The sequence below is a fragment of the Drosophila willistoni genome (assembly GCF_018902025.1).
Source record: "Drosophila willistoni isolate 14030-0811.24 chromosome 2R unlocalized genomic scaffold, UCI_dwil_1.1 Seg167, whole genome shotgun sequence".
Taxonomy (NCBI): Eukaryota; Metazoa; Arthropoda; class Insecta; order Diptera; family Drosophilidae; genus Drosophila; species Drosophila willistoni.
This window is the reverse complement of record NW_025814050.1, coordinates 9,690,551-9,704,809: the sequence shown is the minus strand read 5'-3', so window position 1 is coordinate 9,704,809 and position 14,259 is coordinate 9,690,551. Positions and strand designations below refer to the sequence as shown.

Below are 14,259 nucleotides of genomic sequence, written 5' to 3'. Positions count from 1 at the left end.
AATTTAAGATCTAAATCAATTATATTAAATATTGTTTAGGTCATTATACATAGTTTAAGTCACACACACAGACACAACCGCGATGCCACGCCACAAACAGACAACAACAAGTTGGAAACTAATCCAAACACGGTAACATCAACAAAGTGGCTAAGACAAAAAAAAAACGCAACCTCCAAGAGGGCCAGAAGAGAGCTAACTGATGCCAAAAAAGCTTTCGACCAACAAAAGAAATACAAAACAAGTTTTGCGCCGCTGCAACAAGAGTTGATAACGATAATTTCAAACAGGGCTGGCTAATTGTTGACCCTTAGCACTTTGTACTCAGACCTTCGCGCTTTGTTGTTAAGGGGGGTTTCTACCTTGTTGGGCCATAAAGGCGCATTTTAGAAGGTATTTTTTATTGGAGAATAGTTGATTAAGGAATAACATTTTCCACAGTTTCCACCGTCATCGCTGGTAGTAGAATTGGGAAAAAAGGATGAAAAATGAAAAAGTACTGAGCAATATCCTAAAAAATATGTGTAAAAAATTTCATAGCGCTTGGTTAATTTTTGCGCCCTGTAGGACTTCCATGAGCTCAAAAAACGTGGTCTTAAGAAAAACGCGTTTGAAAATTTAACGGCCGATAACTTTCGTAATTTTACAGATTTCAACTGAAATTTTTACTCAGTATTCTTGAAACATATATCTATCCGAAAATGCAAATAAAAAAATCCAATTTTTTTATAATACAAGGTAGAAACCGCCCTTAAGGGTACCTTAACGATAACGATAGCTTCGATAAATAACAGAAAACGGCAACGCTGTTGAATTCTGTAGCATGAGCCACATAAGTGTGATAGTCTGAAACAATTTACGAAAATCATCTACACAAAGAATATATAAATAATAATAATAACATAGAAAAGATGCCGGATAAAGTGCAGCAGAGCTTTGTGCGCTCCTTCATAGACTATTTGAAGAAGCAGGTGGATGTGATGTCGCCCGATCAAAGCGAATCAATTGAGGTGGCCATACAGTGTTTGCAAGCCGCATTCGATGTTGGTGATGAAGACGAGCAGCTGGAATCGGTGGAAGATCAAGTTCAGGCCACCTCACAGTCCGCAACAGGCTCAACACAAGGTGGTGATGGATCTGGCCCATCGGGATCTGCTGGTAATGTGGTCAATAGCAAGAATATTGATATGTTTGAGCTCTTCCAATCGTTGTACATTGAACGAAATCCCGAATCATTGGCTCTGGCCGATTCCATTAAAAATGAGGGCAATCGACTAATGAAGGAGTGCAAATATAATGAGGCTCTGCTCCAATATAATCGAGCCATAACCTTTGATCCCAAGAATCCCATTTACTATTGTAATCGTGCCGCTGCCTACATTCGTCTGGGTGATAATACGCGGGCCGTAACCGACTGCAAATCAGCTTTGCTGTATAACAACAACTATAGCAAGGCATATAGCCGTCTAGGTGTTGCCTATTCCAATCTGGGCAAATTCAATGAGGCAGAACAGGCCTATGCCAAGGCCATTGATCTGGAGCCTGATAATCAAGACTACAGAAACAATCTGGAGGTGGCCAGGAATGCACGTAATCAGCCACCACAACTATCACATCTCACAGATGGTCTGAATGCCATGCTGGCCAATCCCAACATAAGAAATCTATTCAGCAGTGCTGAAATCGATCTGGAGCAATTACAATCGATGACACAAAACCCCATGGTAATGAATACAATTGGACAGCTGTTTGCCAATATGGGTGCACCAGGAGCAGGAGGAGCAGGTGCTGCACCCGCCGGCGGTGGTGGTGGTGGTGTTGGTGGCGGTGCCCCTCCCCAGATACCAGCCATGCCAAATGACATGCTACAATTGTTCCAGAGCTTTGCAAGTCAATTGGTGGGCGCTCAGCAGCCCGGTGCCGGTGCTCCTGGTGATGGCCAACAGCAGCCTGGTAATCAGCAACCTCCACCCGGCATTTAGTTTGCGCTTATATCCATATAAATACAAATGTGTGTTTTTTTCGTCTTTCCCAATACCCTAAAACTCATCGTGATTTGGATTTGAGCCAAACAAACAGGAAACAAAACATTTAACAAAAAACAGAAATTAAATATAAAAATTATATGTTCGGAATTCATTGAGAAAGGGATCTATTTCACATATACATGCATACATATATTATATTTTTATTGATTATAATAAATATAAAGAAAAACAAAATATTTAATTTGCTTTTTAAATATGTAGCTAGGAATCTGGGTAGAAACAAATTCATATTGTTTAAATCAATTGAATTTCTTTTGTTTTAAATAAGGGTTCGATATAGTTTTGAAAATTTATTCATCATTAACCGACTTATTTAAGACTTGATCTGCATTTTATTGTAGATTGTTACGATGCAAAAATATGTGACTACGTCAACTTTAGAATTTGGTTAGTTAATATAATTAGTCACATGGTCTTCTTATGCACGCTATTTACATCTGTTAACTAACCGTTAACAATTATTTTCGATATAATTTAAAATTTATTATAGATCGAACCAAAATGTCTTAGACATCAACCATTAATCGTTTTATCTAAAATAATTTTTCCCATTTATAAATATGACGACAATATTCAAAAGTTAAACAATACAAAGATTTCATTTCTTGGGATTATTGAATTTGCTCTTTATTGAAGAAAAATAATTTTGCAATGTTGCTTAGCTGTTTGTTTTAAATTGGCATTGTACAATTGTTAACAAAAAAAAAAATGTATTAACTTTTAATAAAAACTAATTGGGCTTATAATGTTTAAATATTTTTTTTTCGTCGAATCGATTTGAAGAAAGTTATGTATTTATTTTATTTATATGCGTTTGCTAGTTATTAAATTCATTTGATGGTGTTTATAAATATTGCAATATTCTTTTAAAGTTCATAAATATGTATTTATGTACATTTATAAATAGTATTTAAGGTTCGTATATAAAAAAAACAAAGCCAAGAGCCTTTCAGAATGATTAAAAACAAGAGGAATTTGGTAAAATGTGAAAAAATAGACATGAGATGAGAGATGATGATGTTGGGCGGGAAAGGCCCGTGGGCTTTGCAGTTCGACGATGAGAAAATATTAATCAGAATGGCAAACAATTGTTTGTTAAAATTATGTTGTTGGAAATTTAAAAAAATTCGGCACTGAAAGTATATAATGGGAAGAAAATATTAGTAAGTAAATTGTCATCAGTACTTACCAGACCCACAAAACAATGCATCGTTGTATATCCAAGTAGAGTTTTGTGGAGTTTGTCATCTTTCTTGTTTTTTTTTCGTTTTTTTTTTTGTTTCTTTTTTTATAAGGTTATAAGTTGATTTTAAGTTAATTTGTTTTCGTTTTTTTTTTCTTTTGTTTTTTCAAGTTTAAGACGCTGCTAATTATTCTGGACTTCATCTTTCGTTTTTGCTTTTACGACTAGGACATAGATTTGTTAAAGGGGGTTGTGTGTGCTTCATTATGCGCTGGTCATCACTCTCATCATATTTTAATATCTATTGTAACGCCGATTCCTGTAGCCGCCGCCACCGCCTCCACCTCCACCGCCGCCTCCTCCACGTTGTCTTGACCTCTGATTGTTGCCATAATTCTGATTAACTCTATTTGAATATTTTCCCGATGGTGGTGAATAGAATTTCTGTTCATTAGACTGTCTTGGTTTCTTCTCCTCAGCCTGTTCCTTGCCATTGGCCTCCTCCGGTTTATCACCAAATGTGATAGGCGTATGGCGTTTACCAAGTTTGTTCTAATAACAAAATGAAATTTTAAGTACTAAATTCCAATACGAATCATATAAAACGAAAAAAAATTACATTTTTAGGCACAATCCAAGATAATACAACATCATGTTTAAATATGGGCGGTGAATGAAATAGATCACGAATCAATACGTTTATATTTGAAGTAGTTTTCAAAGCAGTTTGCTTCAGTTGATTCTCCTCTGTTTTAAGTTCCGCTGCTGCTTTTCCCTTAAGTGACTCCTCCAGTTTCTTAATATATCTGATAAAAGAAGAGTATTCTATAAATCTTGCTATATATTTGATTGTATGTGATATATACCCTTGTGTGCCCCTGGCCAGATATTGTAATCTGGCACGAAAATCTTTTAATTTTTCAGCATCTTCAACAAAGGTTAAATTTGTAGGATGCTTCTTGCCTAATGTATGCAAGGCGTAGAGTAAACATTCTGCATGCGAAAATTCAAATGAAGGGGGTGTGGCATCTCCCACGGTCAAATCGTCATCGCTCAACTTAGGCAATGGCATGTATTCCTGAAGAGTAATTATAAAGCGATGTTAATTTGAATTTTATAATTATATACCCATTTGAAATCTTACCAATAATACATTATAGACATTGTTAATACGATCGCTGGCATTATCTAATTTATCTGTATTTGCAATCATCTCGGCGAATACTTTCAAAAGTCTCAATTGTATTTGATCCTGTGAGACAGCAGTGGCTATCAATTTCCAAGTGTTTAGGGGCAAAAGTTTATCGCAAACATACGAGACAAATGGTGTTGATTTGATCGTTTTCTATACAAGATAATTGTCATTGTCAACATTTTTGTTCTTAATTTACATTTTCTGTTAAACTTACCGAAAAATATGGTGCCGCTGCACTGGCGCATTGAATAAACCTTTCTACAATCTCATCATCCACAGCAATATTATCAGCCGACTCTGGGGCATTCAGTTCAGCTTGCTCTGTGGCCAATTTAACCAATTCAGCGTGACCTGTTATGGTGTTGCCCAATTTGGTTGCCCCCAAAATAGACATACACAGATGAAACTCATCTGCGGTGACATCCTGTAGTGCCTTTTTAATCTCCTCCACAATATACTCCTCAATTTCCTTGGTGATAACAGTCGGTCCCATGGTCAATAGCTTGGTGGCAATAAATTTCAAACAACGCTCACGAGTTGGCTCATCGCCAGTTGTGATTTGTTGGAATAGACCCGTGACAGCGCTTTTGGTGTCCAATTTGATGATGCTTAGTAATGAGTTATTTACCTGCTGCAACTCTGTGGGGTCGTCAAGTATCAAGAGTTGAGCCAAAGTGTCGCCCACACGAGCAGTAGCCTCTGCATTGCCCTGACATAGCTTGGGCAAGTCTTTAATGGCCTGGCGACGTATCTACAAATCACAGAAGATTATGCTATAAAATTGTTTACTGATCTACCACTTCCACCTTGGCGTACCTGTGTGTCATCATCTTCACAGAGATCGAATTGAGCATCAATTGCAGTATCAGCCAAATCCGGAAAATGTTTGTAGAAGCTTCCAATGAATTGAGAGGCCAAACGTTTTTCTTTCGATGAGCCTTTTACTGCTTTTAATATTTCCTTGTATTCTTCAACGTGCTATTAAACAAAAATTACATACAATTTTTTTCTTCTATGATTTTGCCGGCGTGGGCAGCGGTAGGGCTACGCACATTTTCTTCAATTCTAATTTTTTACACCTACCTCTGAAATTTTTTCACCCGCTTCGGATAGTATCTCGTAGCATTTGTAAAGTCGTTCAATGTTATCCATTATAAAGGCAATTCTTTTTACCAATTTAATAACACTAATTTAATTCGTAGATTTATCAATTTTTTGTATTTTTTCTATTTCGTGCTCTAAACGATTTCTTTTCTCACAGCAAACAAAATGGTGTGCCTGGGACAGTGTTGCCATCTATCAAAAATTTTCAGTGTGACCGTATTGAAATACCAAAAACATCAATAACTCATCACTACTATAGTAATAGTTAAACCACGCAGTCCTAGTCAAAATATTCAAAAATCAAGGTAGCAATAGACATTTATATCAAATTAAAATTTTTGTCAATACAATATTTGAACCGATTTTGAAGTGTTGGCTAATATTGTTTCACAACATATCGATAGTTTTAATTTCCATCTCCAAGGGATACTTCAGTGTTGGAAAATACCCTTTCTTTTCGCTCCCGTCGTCCAAAAAAATATAAAAATGGCAAATCGCGGTGGTCGTCATGCTCGTACTGAGGAAACTGAAAATGCTATAAACTATGTACAATGCGACGGCCTGGTAAGTTAAAACTTTAATACACAAGCAAAATTAGCAGCAAAGATTTGATGCTTAATCGCCAAGAAAGAAAATGCCACGCGCTTCTCTGGTTGTTTATGTGTGTGTGTGCCTGTGTTTGTGTGAGGGAGTGACAAATACAAGTAAATGCCGCAACCATAATGGTCTAAAATTAATCAAAATTTAAATTTTCCCACCCGCAGGCCGTCATGAAAATGGTAAAGCATTGCCATGAAGAATCCAATAACATGGATCTTGCCCAGGGCGCTTTGCTTGGCCTTGTTGTGGACAAATGTCTGGAGATCACCAATTGCTTCCCATTTCCCAAGAGTGGCGATGAGACCATGGATGAGGAAATGTACCAACTGACTGTGATGCGCCGTCTGCGTAGAGTCAATGTGGATCATTTGCATGTGGGCTGGTATCAGAGCTCCGATGTGGGCAACAGTTTATCCCTGGCCCTGCTGGAGTCGCAGTATCATTATCAGACTAGCATTGAGGAATCTGTTGTGGTGGTCTATGATACTCAAAAATCTTCTCGTGGTTTCCTGTGCCTTAAGGCCTATCGACTAACGCCACAGGCCATACAAATGTACAAGGATGGCGATTTTACGCCCGAGGCATTCCGTAATCTGAAGGTGGGCTACGAAAGTCTCTTCGCTGAGATTCCCATTGTCATTAAGAACTCGCCCCTTACCAACATTATGATGAGTGAGCTGAATGAACTCCTGCCTGAGGATAAGGGTCACAACTTCTTGGACTTGGGTACAGCATCGGTGCTGGAGAATCATATGCGCAGTTTAATTGAACGTGTGGATGAACTATATCAGGAAGCTGTGCGCTATAATAAATACCAGCAAGTCGTCTTCAAGCAGGATACGGTAAGTGGTCAACTAGTTATAATCATAATGTTCTTTTGATAAAAAAAAAAAAAACCCCTAACATTGCAGGAAAAACATCGTGCTCTGGCTAAACTGGCTGCCGAGAATGCTGTACGCACTTCCAAGGGTGAACCCACAGTGTCCGAGGAGGAGGTCATCAAGCAGTTCCGTCCCATGCCTGTGCCGGCCAGATTAACGGCTACCATAACTTCTGGACAGATTAATACGCACGCTCAGCACATTGCCCAATTCTGCTCTCAATCGTTGGCCAAACTCTTTATCACAGAATCGTTGCAGAATGCCAAGGAAGCCAAGGAAATCAAGTAGATTTACACACGTGTTTTGAGAATTGGAGAAATACAAAAAAAGAAAACTCAAAAGAACTATCAATAAACGATAAAACTGACGGAGACGATGAAAACAAAACCTATTTCTGTATGTTTTTCTATCTTTATCTCCCTAACTCACTCCACAAGATTGAATGTGCATGATAGGAGGGTGGTGGTTGGTTTGTCTTTGTTGCCGGTTTTCATCTCCTCCTCCTCCATTTAGTTTGGTCTGTGGCTGCTACGCTCGTGCGCACTTTCATCTGTTTTTGTTTAATTTTTTTTTCCTTTGGTTCCTCCATTTTTCTTGTTAGTCTTTCGTGAACTGTTCCCGAAGCGAGTTTTGAAGCATTAACACGGCAGCTTATCTTTTGGTTTGTTCTTATTTTTCGCTTTTTGCTACGCTTTAAAAAAAAAACTAATTTAAAAAACTAAAAGATTAAAAAGTAAACATTAAACGCCTTGACCCTGCGAACAACAAATGGCAATATGCTGTCCTACGACCTTAACGAACGGCTGGTAACTGCCGTACAGAGTGGGGACTTCGATGAGGTTCTCAGCTGTATAATGCAAGGGGCGCAAGCCTCATACGTTTCCCCGAATTGCGGACGAACTGCAGTTGGAACGGCCGCCCTTTTGGGCGATGCTGAGCTACTAGAACTTCTGATTCAGTCCTGTGAAGAGCCCGATTTGGATATGTTTCATCAGTGTCAAAGTGAGTTCTGGTGGGCCTGTCATGGGCAACAGCTGGCTACAAAAGAAAATCGATTAAATACACAACGGGAAGGGGTATGGGCTTGAGGCAAAGGAAACATAAAACACATTGACTTTTCTGCCGACAGATGATTGCACAAATTTAGCGTCCGACAGATGAATTTTGTACCTGGAATTTGTCTGCCTAAAACATTTTCTATACTTGTTCAAATTCCATATAGGGGATGTTTCCTGTGAAGCAGCTGATATCCCTCTGTGCAAATACAGACCAAGTACAGGTAGCGGGATTAGTTTTCATTCAAGATTAAGGCCCAGCAGTATGCCACAAAAAAATCCCGATTGATTATAAACAAATCGTTGAGACCAACCAGTAACAAAATTGTTTGCTCTAGGGTACGTGCTATTGGAGTAAAACTAATCTTATATGAAATATCTTTAATATTTTCAAGTAAGCCCAAATATATTAAATTAATGAGCAAATCTAGTAGTATATTTTGGAGAATAGTTATAAAAACTTGTCCATTATATATACTAGTCTTGTGAAGGGATCTAAAAAATATTTTAAGGGGGTTTTCGATCTGAAAATTAAGTTTATTGTCTTGGGAAATTTAGTAATTTTTGAGCACCTACTAACAGTAAATTATTGCTTTTGTATTTGAGTTGCATAAGAAAAAAACTATTTGAAACCTCTTCCAGAATGGACTCAACATATAACTATACATATAACTATATAACTCAACATATAACTATATTCACCATTTTATTATCTTATAATAGAAATTTAAACTGTTGCAGGACCTTTATGATTTTTATCAATCCTTTGGATCGAGGTCACCTCGATGTTGAGGTCAATAAAAGATCAAATTTTTCATTATTTAAATCGCAACTATAAGTAGTTATAACCTAATATAGAAGTAAGTTAATAAGTAGCACTGAATACTAAAGTTTCAATCTAATATATTTTTACACCATGCTTATATAAAATACAATTTATGAAAAAAAAACTCTTTGAAACTCATAAACCCCTTAAAATACAAATAATGTAAAGTTTTTCATAAATTTTTTCTAAACGGAATTCATAATTATGAAATTAGCATAGCGTCTCAAATTGATTAGGAAGTATAAGATAAAAAACCAACTGAATATATAAAGAAAGGCCTTTTTCAATTCCAATTTGAAATAGATCAGCTGAGAAATGAGCAAAATAAATTTCTTCATCAATTTTTCATTAATATTTTTACCATTTTAAATAATATTTCTAAACAAAAAAACCATTAATATTATTTCACATTTTCATTTTCTATTTAAAAAATACTCTGGAAACGAAAGAACTTCTCTAATGGATTTTATTTTTAAGTTCAAGTTCTCAAATGTACATAATTAATTTATTTAACATATCTTTTGAAATTGTTTTTAAATATAATTTTGTTCAAGAGTGTAGAAACACTATGTAGTGTATCTATGACCCACATTCGGAAGTGCATAAGTGGGCAAGAGTCAGAGAAGAGAAAAAGAGAGAAAACTGGTTTGGTTTTCATTGTGTTTTATGCTAAGGTAGCCTTCTGATAAGAATATGAAAGAAAATAGTAATGCTTGGTCAGTAGACAGGTTAAGATCTGTCAGGTAGAAAGGTATTCAAATTTGTTTTCTCTGAAAAAAAGGTATTTCAGTGAGTTCTATTGCTTGAACGATTGCAGGTCATCCAGGTGATAGTCTTGAGATAGAGAGCACACCAGACGGAATGGAGAAACTTGAATGGATCGATGAGTTTGAAAGTTGTGCGGAAAATACTGGAGTGGGACCAGGTGGAACTATAAGTGATGATTCTCTACTCTATCATTATTATGCCAAGACCTTTGAGAATACAGGAGAATTTCTAACTCAATGTTGTGCCTCCTGTCGCGAGCAAGATCCTCATGTCTATGATACAGATTTGGCCACACCCTTGCACTATGCCGCCTTCTGGGGGCATGAGGAGTGCGTCAGAATTCTATTGGAACACAATGGTAAATAGTTGTGGTGCCAATGGTTTTTCGATCTATTAATGAATAAATATTAATTGGTATTAATTGGTATTAGCTCCCATCAATGTTGTGAATAGCGAGGGATATGCTCCACTGCATGTTGGAGCAGGATTTCCTCAAGTCACTCGTCTGCTTATCAAGCATGGAGCCTTGGTCAATGCCAAGACCTTGAGTGACGGCAAAACTGCTCTTCATGTGGCCATAGAAAGTCGATCCCTGGAATCGGCCGAGTTGTTATTACAGACGAATATTAATATAAATGATACGGATGATGGCGGAGAGACTCCTCTAATGACGGCTATAGCTTGTAATCTGTTGGATTTGGCAAGGGAATTGATAGAGCGTGGAGCTAGAATTAATTTGCAGGTAAGAAAAAAATTTATAAACAATAAATAACTTGATATTTGACTCTTTTCTTTTTAATAGGACAAAGATAACCATACAGCTTTGTTGTATGCGGTGACAGGACGTCATAAGGACATGGCACGTTTGCTGCTAGAGCGGGGAGCCCGTCGTTTAGCCTCCCAGCATTTACTGCATCTCTGTGTGATTCACAATGATTTGGATTTGGTGAAACTTCTACTTCACTATGGCGATAGTCTTTGTGTGCGTGATGCAGATAATCTAACGCCCATTATGGTGGCGATTCATCATCAGTTACCAAAGATGCTGGATTACTTGTTGGACGTAGCCGAACAGCATCGCCGTCTTGGCAATTATATGGAGTCGCAGGATGAGGGATTGCTCTTGTTTGCTATCCAGCAAATAGCCGATGTACAAGAGTTCAAATGCATTCTGCGTGTACTTTTGGCCAAATTGGCCAGTGCCCGTAAAGATCTCTATGGATCGTGTGCCCCGACAATTGTCTGTGGTTTAATCTATTGTCGGACTCCCCTGTCCAGGGCCATTAATGTGCATCGTTTGGACCTGGCAGAGTTTCTCATACGTGAGGGTTGTAATCTTGCCCAGATTTGTCGTGAGCATGTTGTCAATGAATTGAGATCAAATTGTTCACATCGTAGTCTGGCCTTTGGGCGTTTGTTGTGTGAGTAAAGACTCCTAACCATAACGATGGATCTTAAGATTGCATTAATTAATGAATAATTCTGTATTTCAGGCAATGCTGGCTTTCAGTTTCCTCATAAAAAACGACCTTTACCAAAAGATTGGCCCCTGCCACGTTTACAATTCGAGAATGAGATGTCTCTATTGGGCACCCAACCCCGATCTCTGCAATCTTTGGCTCGATTGACAATACGTCAGCGTCTTCAACATGCGCTGCAACATAATCCAAAGTTACAATTGCAGTATCTTCCTACACAGGAGCGTTCCACCTTGGGCAGAATGGTTGATGAATTTGCCATTCCGGCCACATTAAAGTTGTACCTCAGCGATTTTGCAGAATTGCCAAGAGTTAGTGGCATAGAAGTAGCCACTATACCGGGTGTACGTTCATTTGAATCGTGGGATTGATTACTACATAGGCGCAATTACGATTTTAGAAATTTATTCAGATTATATAGTTTTTCATAGTAATTTATATGTATGTTTAATGTGTAATGCATGTGGCTAAATGAATATGTGTGTGTGTGTTCAAAAAGAAAAGCTTTTAAAGATGCCTAAACAATTTATTTAAATATTAATCATTGGAAAAGCATCTTTGTTCACACAAAATTTAAGGATTTTCCTTTACTTTCAGACAATTTGTAATTTTTTTCTGCACATTTCATGTTTATTAGGCATGTTTTTTTTTTTTTGTATATGTATTGTATATAGTCTATATCCTTTAGAATATTTTAAGACTTGATGCACTAAGTTATCATATTTGACTATGCCAAAGTTAAGATCTCTCTAAAAAAAAAAAGTTATTATTGGAGGGGAAGAAAAATGCAATTTGTACGTAAGAATTTTCACGAAAATTTTGAGTAGCACTGTTAAAATGAAAAATAAAAACAAGGAAAACTACTTGATAATTGAAAATATTGCAACTTTTTCGTTCTTAAATTAAATTCTAAAATATAGAAAATATATATATATAGATATAAAAGATACTTTTGGGGGGAGGTAAACAACGAACATCTGTAATGCGGAATAGTTTGAGTAGTAGTAGTAATAGACCCTCCCCTCTCTCTAGGGTTTCAATAGCAATTTGAAGTCATCGTTGGCATTCTCCATAATATACTCAAATGGAATTTTATCCTTTTTATCCTTGAGCTGTTTAAGAGACGGTTGTTGTTGCAGCAAATAGCGACACACCTCCAGCTCACCACGCAACGCAGCACGATGCAAGGCGCTTTGACCACATTCATCCTGTACCAAGAGATTGGCCTTGTGATCCTTCAACAGCTTTACAATATCCAAGTGGCCTAAAAAATTTATTCAGAGAGTTTTACATCGAATCAAACATTATGTATGTTATAGGATTTGGCTTACCCATCATAGCAGCTCTATGTAGAGCTGTGGACCCTGCCTTGGTAGCCGCATTAACATCAACTTTGCCCTCATCTAGGAGTAACTTGCAGATTTGTTCATTGCCATTGCGTGCTGCATAATGCAGGGCCGTATAATCGCATTCATCTCGTGCCATGGCCTGACCTTTTTTGATAAAGTCACGCACTCGGTCCACCTCATTGTAGATGGCTAAAAAGATAGAAGAAAATTAGAATTCAATTTATAGACAAAAATAGTAAGAGTAAAAAGAAAGAATTAAAATTTCTATATCCATTGGGGGAGTGGCCTCGATTGAATTCTCCAATTATAATTAAATTAGTAACTTTTGTTGAAGATAATCGAAATTTTAATTAACATTTCGGACAATTTAGGTAAGTTTGCCTAAAGCAGAAAGTTCTTGGTTTAAAAAGTGAACAAAATTACGACCTGGGGCTGGATTTTTCGCCCGAAAACAAAACAGTTCTGAAATTAAAATATTTAGGCCTGTTCTAGTTTCTGATTCAAAATGTTTTTTTTGTTGGGAATTGGATTTGAGACCTGTTCTAGCTTCCGACAAAAAATACACGGTTTCAAATCGAAGGCAAATGCCTTCAAGTAAGTGGAATGAAAAATAATTGCAAAATTTTCCTATCAAGTGGCAAATTTTAAATATTTTTGCATTAATCTGCAATTCTTTTGTGAATAATTCAAAGTATTTGTATATGATTTCGTTCCAACCAAGAATTACTCATAGGCAACAAAAAACAACTCATAATGGTAAATCAAGAGACTAGGCTTACATATTTTCTGAAAAAAAAAACTAATGTCCCGAAACTAGATTAGAACGAAGCCAAAGCAAATAGTGGAAAATAATCCATTTAATCAGTTAATTTTATGTTAAAAATTTCTCACCAGCATTCCAAATGCCACGATCAAAATCCATGTCACTTAGGGTCTGCTGCGCCGGCTGCGTTTGCTTGTGGCATTTGCAGTTATCAGCGCTATGTTGATCCATTTTGTTTCTTTTTGCTCTTTTTTCTTTTATTTTCCAAAATCCAATTTCAATTTTCGAGTGAGTTTCGAGTGAAGTTCAACTGATAATGTTTTCTTTATCCTTTTCCTTTGTTAATGAATTATGCTTGTGATGATGTGACTGATTTTATATAAAGTTTAGACTTCACGTTGCATGGTCCAACAGATTTCGGCCTCACCGCAACTGCAGACAACTTTGTAGCTCAATTGGGCCAAAGTATTCAACATTTCCATTGGTGGCACTGCCACCATAATACCATTAACACACTGCTTGACACCGCTATCGAAACGCTTCGATAAGGCTTGAACCTCAGCCTGATTTAGACCAAAAATGGTGCAGGTATAATCATGCAATGAACCCTTGACTGTGATGTAAGCAAAATTGCCTTCGGCTTGCAAAATGGGCACGGGAATTGTTACAACATTGGCCGGACAACCAGCATTTGCCAACGATGTAGTCGATTGTATGGGTGGACACTCGCAAGCCAATTGAGATTCCTTGACTGTCGGCGGTTGGCTATCAGTCATAGTTTAGATTTGGATATCTTTTTGTTTTGGGTATTGTTGTTTTCCGTTGAATTTTCTTGTGATTGACTCTCGAAAGTCTGTTGTGGTTATTCCCAGCTGTGGGTTGCTATAGTTATTTTCTTGCTTTTTACATATATTTACATTCACACACACACACATGCGCGCACACACACACAGCAAGCTATACAAATGGAATGGTGAGTGTGTGGTGAGAAGGGGAAGGGAGTGGGGGT

General features: G+C 37.2%; 6 protein-coding genes across 7 annotated transcripts; 3 read left to right on the top strand and 3 right to left on the bottom strand.

The window, feature by feature from the left end:
• Nucleotides 1-808: 808 nt before the first annotated feature.
• On the top strand, nt 809-2,224 carry LOC6644218 (small glutamine-rich tetratricopeptide repeat-containing protein beta). Its single transcript, XM_002067158.4, has one exon. The coding sequence runs from the start codon at nt 912-914 to the stop codon at nt 1,980-1,982; it is 1,071 nt and encodes a 356-aa protein (XP_002067194.1). The 5' UTR covers nt 809-911; the 3' UTR covers nt 1,983-2,224.
• A 653-nt stretch (nt 2,225-2,877) lies between these two features.
• On the bottom strand, nt 2,878-5,708 carry LOC6644217 (apoptosis inhibitor 5 homolog). Its single transcript, XM_002067157.4, has 7 exons — nt 5,510-5,708; nt 5,243-5,404; nt 4,641-5,177; nt 4,376-4,576; nt 4,098-4,309; nt 3,851-4,037; nt 2,878-3,783 (listed from the first exon to the last, which is right to left on the bottom strand). The coding sequence occupies exons 1-7, from the start codon at nt 5,576-5,578 to the stop codon at nt 3,526-3,528; spliced, it is 1,626 nt and encodes a 541-aa protein (XP_002067193.1). The 5' UTR covers nt 5,579-5,708; the 3' UTR covers nt 2,878-3,525.
• Nucleotides 5,709-5,957: 249 nt separating this feature from the next.
• On the top strand, nt 5,958-7,402 carry LOC6644216 (eukaryotic translation initiation factor 3 subunit H). Its single transcript, XM_002067156.4, has 3 exons — nt 5,958-6,094; nt 6,295-6,972; nt 7,042-7,402. The coding sequence occupies exons 1-3, from the start codon at nt 6,017-6,019 to the stop codon at nt 7,297-7,299; spliced, it is 1,014 nt and encodes a 337-aa protein (XP_002067192.1). The 5' UTR covers nt 5,958-6,016; the 3' UTR covers nt 7,300-7,402.
• Nucleotides 7,403-7,745: 343 nt separating this feature from the next.
• LOC6644215 (ankyrin repeat domain-containing protein 17) lies at nt 7,746-11,766 on the top strand. 2 transcript variants are annotated; one of them, XM_023176575.2, is made up of 5 exons: nt 7,746-8,013; nt 9,710-10,018; nt 10,092-10,402; nt 10,463-11,081; nt 11,154-11,766. In XM_023176575.2, the coding sequence occupies exons 1-5, from the start codon at nt 7,788-7,790 to the stop codon at nt 11,507-11,509; spliced, it is 1,821 nt and encodes a 606-aa protein (XP_023032343.1). In that variant the 5' UTR covers nt 7,746-7,787; the 3' UTR covers nt 11,510-11,766. The 2 variants fall into 2 exon arrangements, with proteins under 2 accessions (XP_023032343.1, XP_046866787.1); XM_047010831.1 differs by lacking the exon at nt 7,746-8,013 and adding an exon at nt 9,586-9,643.
• A 233-nt stretch (nt 11,767-11,999) lies between these two features.
• LOC6644214 (ankyrin repeat domain-containing protein 39) lies at nt 12,000-13,486 on the bottom strand. The gene is made up of 3 exons (XM_002067154.4): nt 13,379-13,486; nt 12,470-12,676; nt 12,000-12,402 (listed from the first exon to the last, which is right to left on the bottom strand). Exons 1-3 carry the CDS (start codon nt 13,479-13,481, stop codon nt 12,167-12,169), a joined length of 546 nt encoding a protein of 181 aa, XP_002067190.2. The 5' UTR covers nt 13,482-13,486; the 3' UTR covers nt 12,000-12,166.
• Nucleotides 13,487-13,558: 72 nt separating this feature from the next.
• Nucleotides 13,559-14,026, bottom strand: LOC26529919. Its single transcript, XM_015178111.3, has one exon. The coding sequence runs from the start codon at nt 14,024-14,026 to the stop codon at nt 13,637-13,639; it is 390 nt and encodes a 129-aa protein (XP_015033597.1). The 3' UTR covers nt 13,559-13,636.
• Nucleotides 14,027-14,259: the final 233 nt, after the last annotated feature.

Bases quoted from the DNA above. Each gene is read 5' to 3' on its own strand.
- LOC6644218 (XM_002067158.4), top strand. From the start codon at position 912: ATGCCGGATAAAGTGCAGCAGAGCTTTGTGCGCTCCTTCATAGACTAT.
- LOC6644217 (XM_002067157.4), bottom strand. From the start codon at position 5,578: ATGGATAACATTGAACGACTTTACAAATGCTACGAGATACTATCCGAA. The intron at 5,178-5,242 runs GTACGCCAAGGT...TGTGATTTGTAG, and splicing joins GTGAAGATGATGACACACAG to ATACGTCGCCAGGCCATTAA. The intron at 4,310-4,375 runs GTAAGATTTCAA...ATTACTCTTCAG, and splicing joins ATGTCTATAATGTATTATTG to GAATACATGCCATTGCCTAA.
- LOC6644216 (XM_002067156.4), top strand. From the start codon at position 6,017: ATGGCAAATCGCGGTGGTCGTCATGCTCGTACTGAGGAAACTGAAAAT. The intron at 6,095-6,294 runs GTAAGTTAAAAC...TCCCACCCGCAG, and splicing joins ATGTACAATGCGACGGCCTG to GCCGTCATGAAAATGGTAAA. The intron at 6,973-7,041 runs GTAAGTGGTCAA...CTAACATTGCAG, and splicing joins TCGTCTTCAAGCAGGATACG to GAAAAACATCGTGCTCTGGC.
- LOC6644215 (XM_023176575.2), top strand. From the start codon at position 7,788: ATGCTGTCCTACGACCTTAACGAACGGCTGGTAACTGCCGTACAGAGT. The intron at 10,403-10,462 runs GTAAGAAAAAAA...TCTTTTTAATAG, and splicing joins GAGCTAGAATTAATTTGCAG to GACAAAGATAACCATACAGC. The intron at 11,082-11,153 runs GTGAGTAAAGAC...TCTGTATTTCAG, and splicing joins GGCCTTTGGGCGTTTGTTGT to GCAATGCTGGCTTTCAGTTT.
- LOC6644214 (XM_002067154.4), bottom strand. From the start codon at position 13,481: ATGGATCAACATAGCGCTGATAACTGCAAATGCCACAAGCAAACGCAG. The intron at 12,677-13,378 runs GTGAGAAATTTT...CTATCTTTTTAG, and splicing joins TCGTGGCATTTGGAATGCTG to CCATCTACAATGAGGTGGAC. The intron at 12,403-12,469 runs GTAAGCCAAATC...TAAATTTTTTAG, and splicing joins ACATAGAGCTGCTATGATGG to GCCACTTGGATATTGTAAAG.
- LOC26529919 (XM_015178111.3), bottom strand. From the start codon at position 14,026: ATGACTGATAGCCAACCGCCGACAGTCAAGGAATCTCAATTGGCTTGC.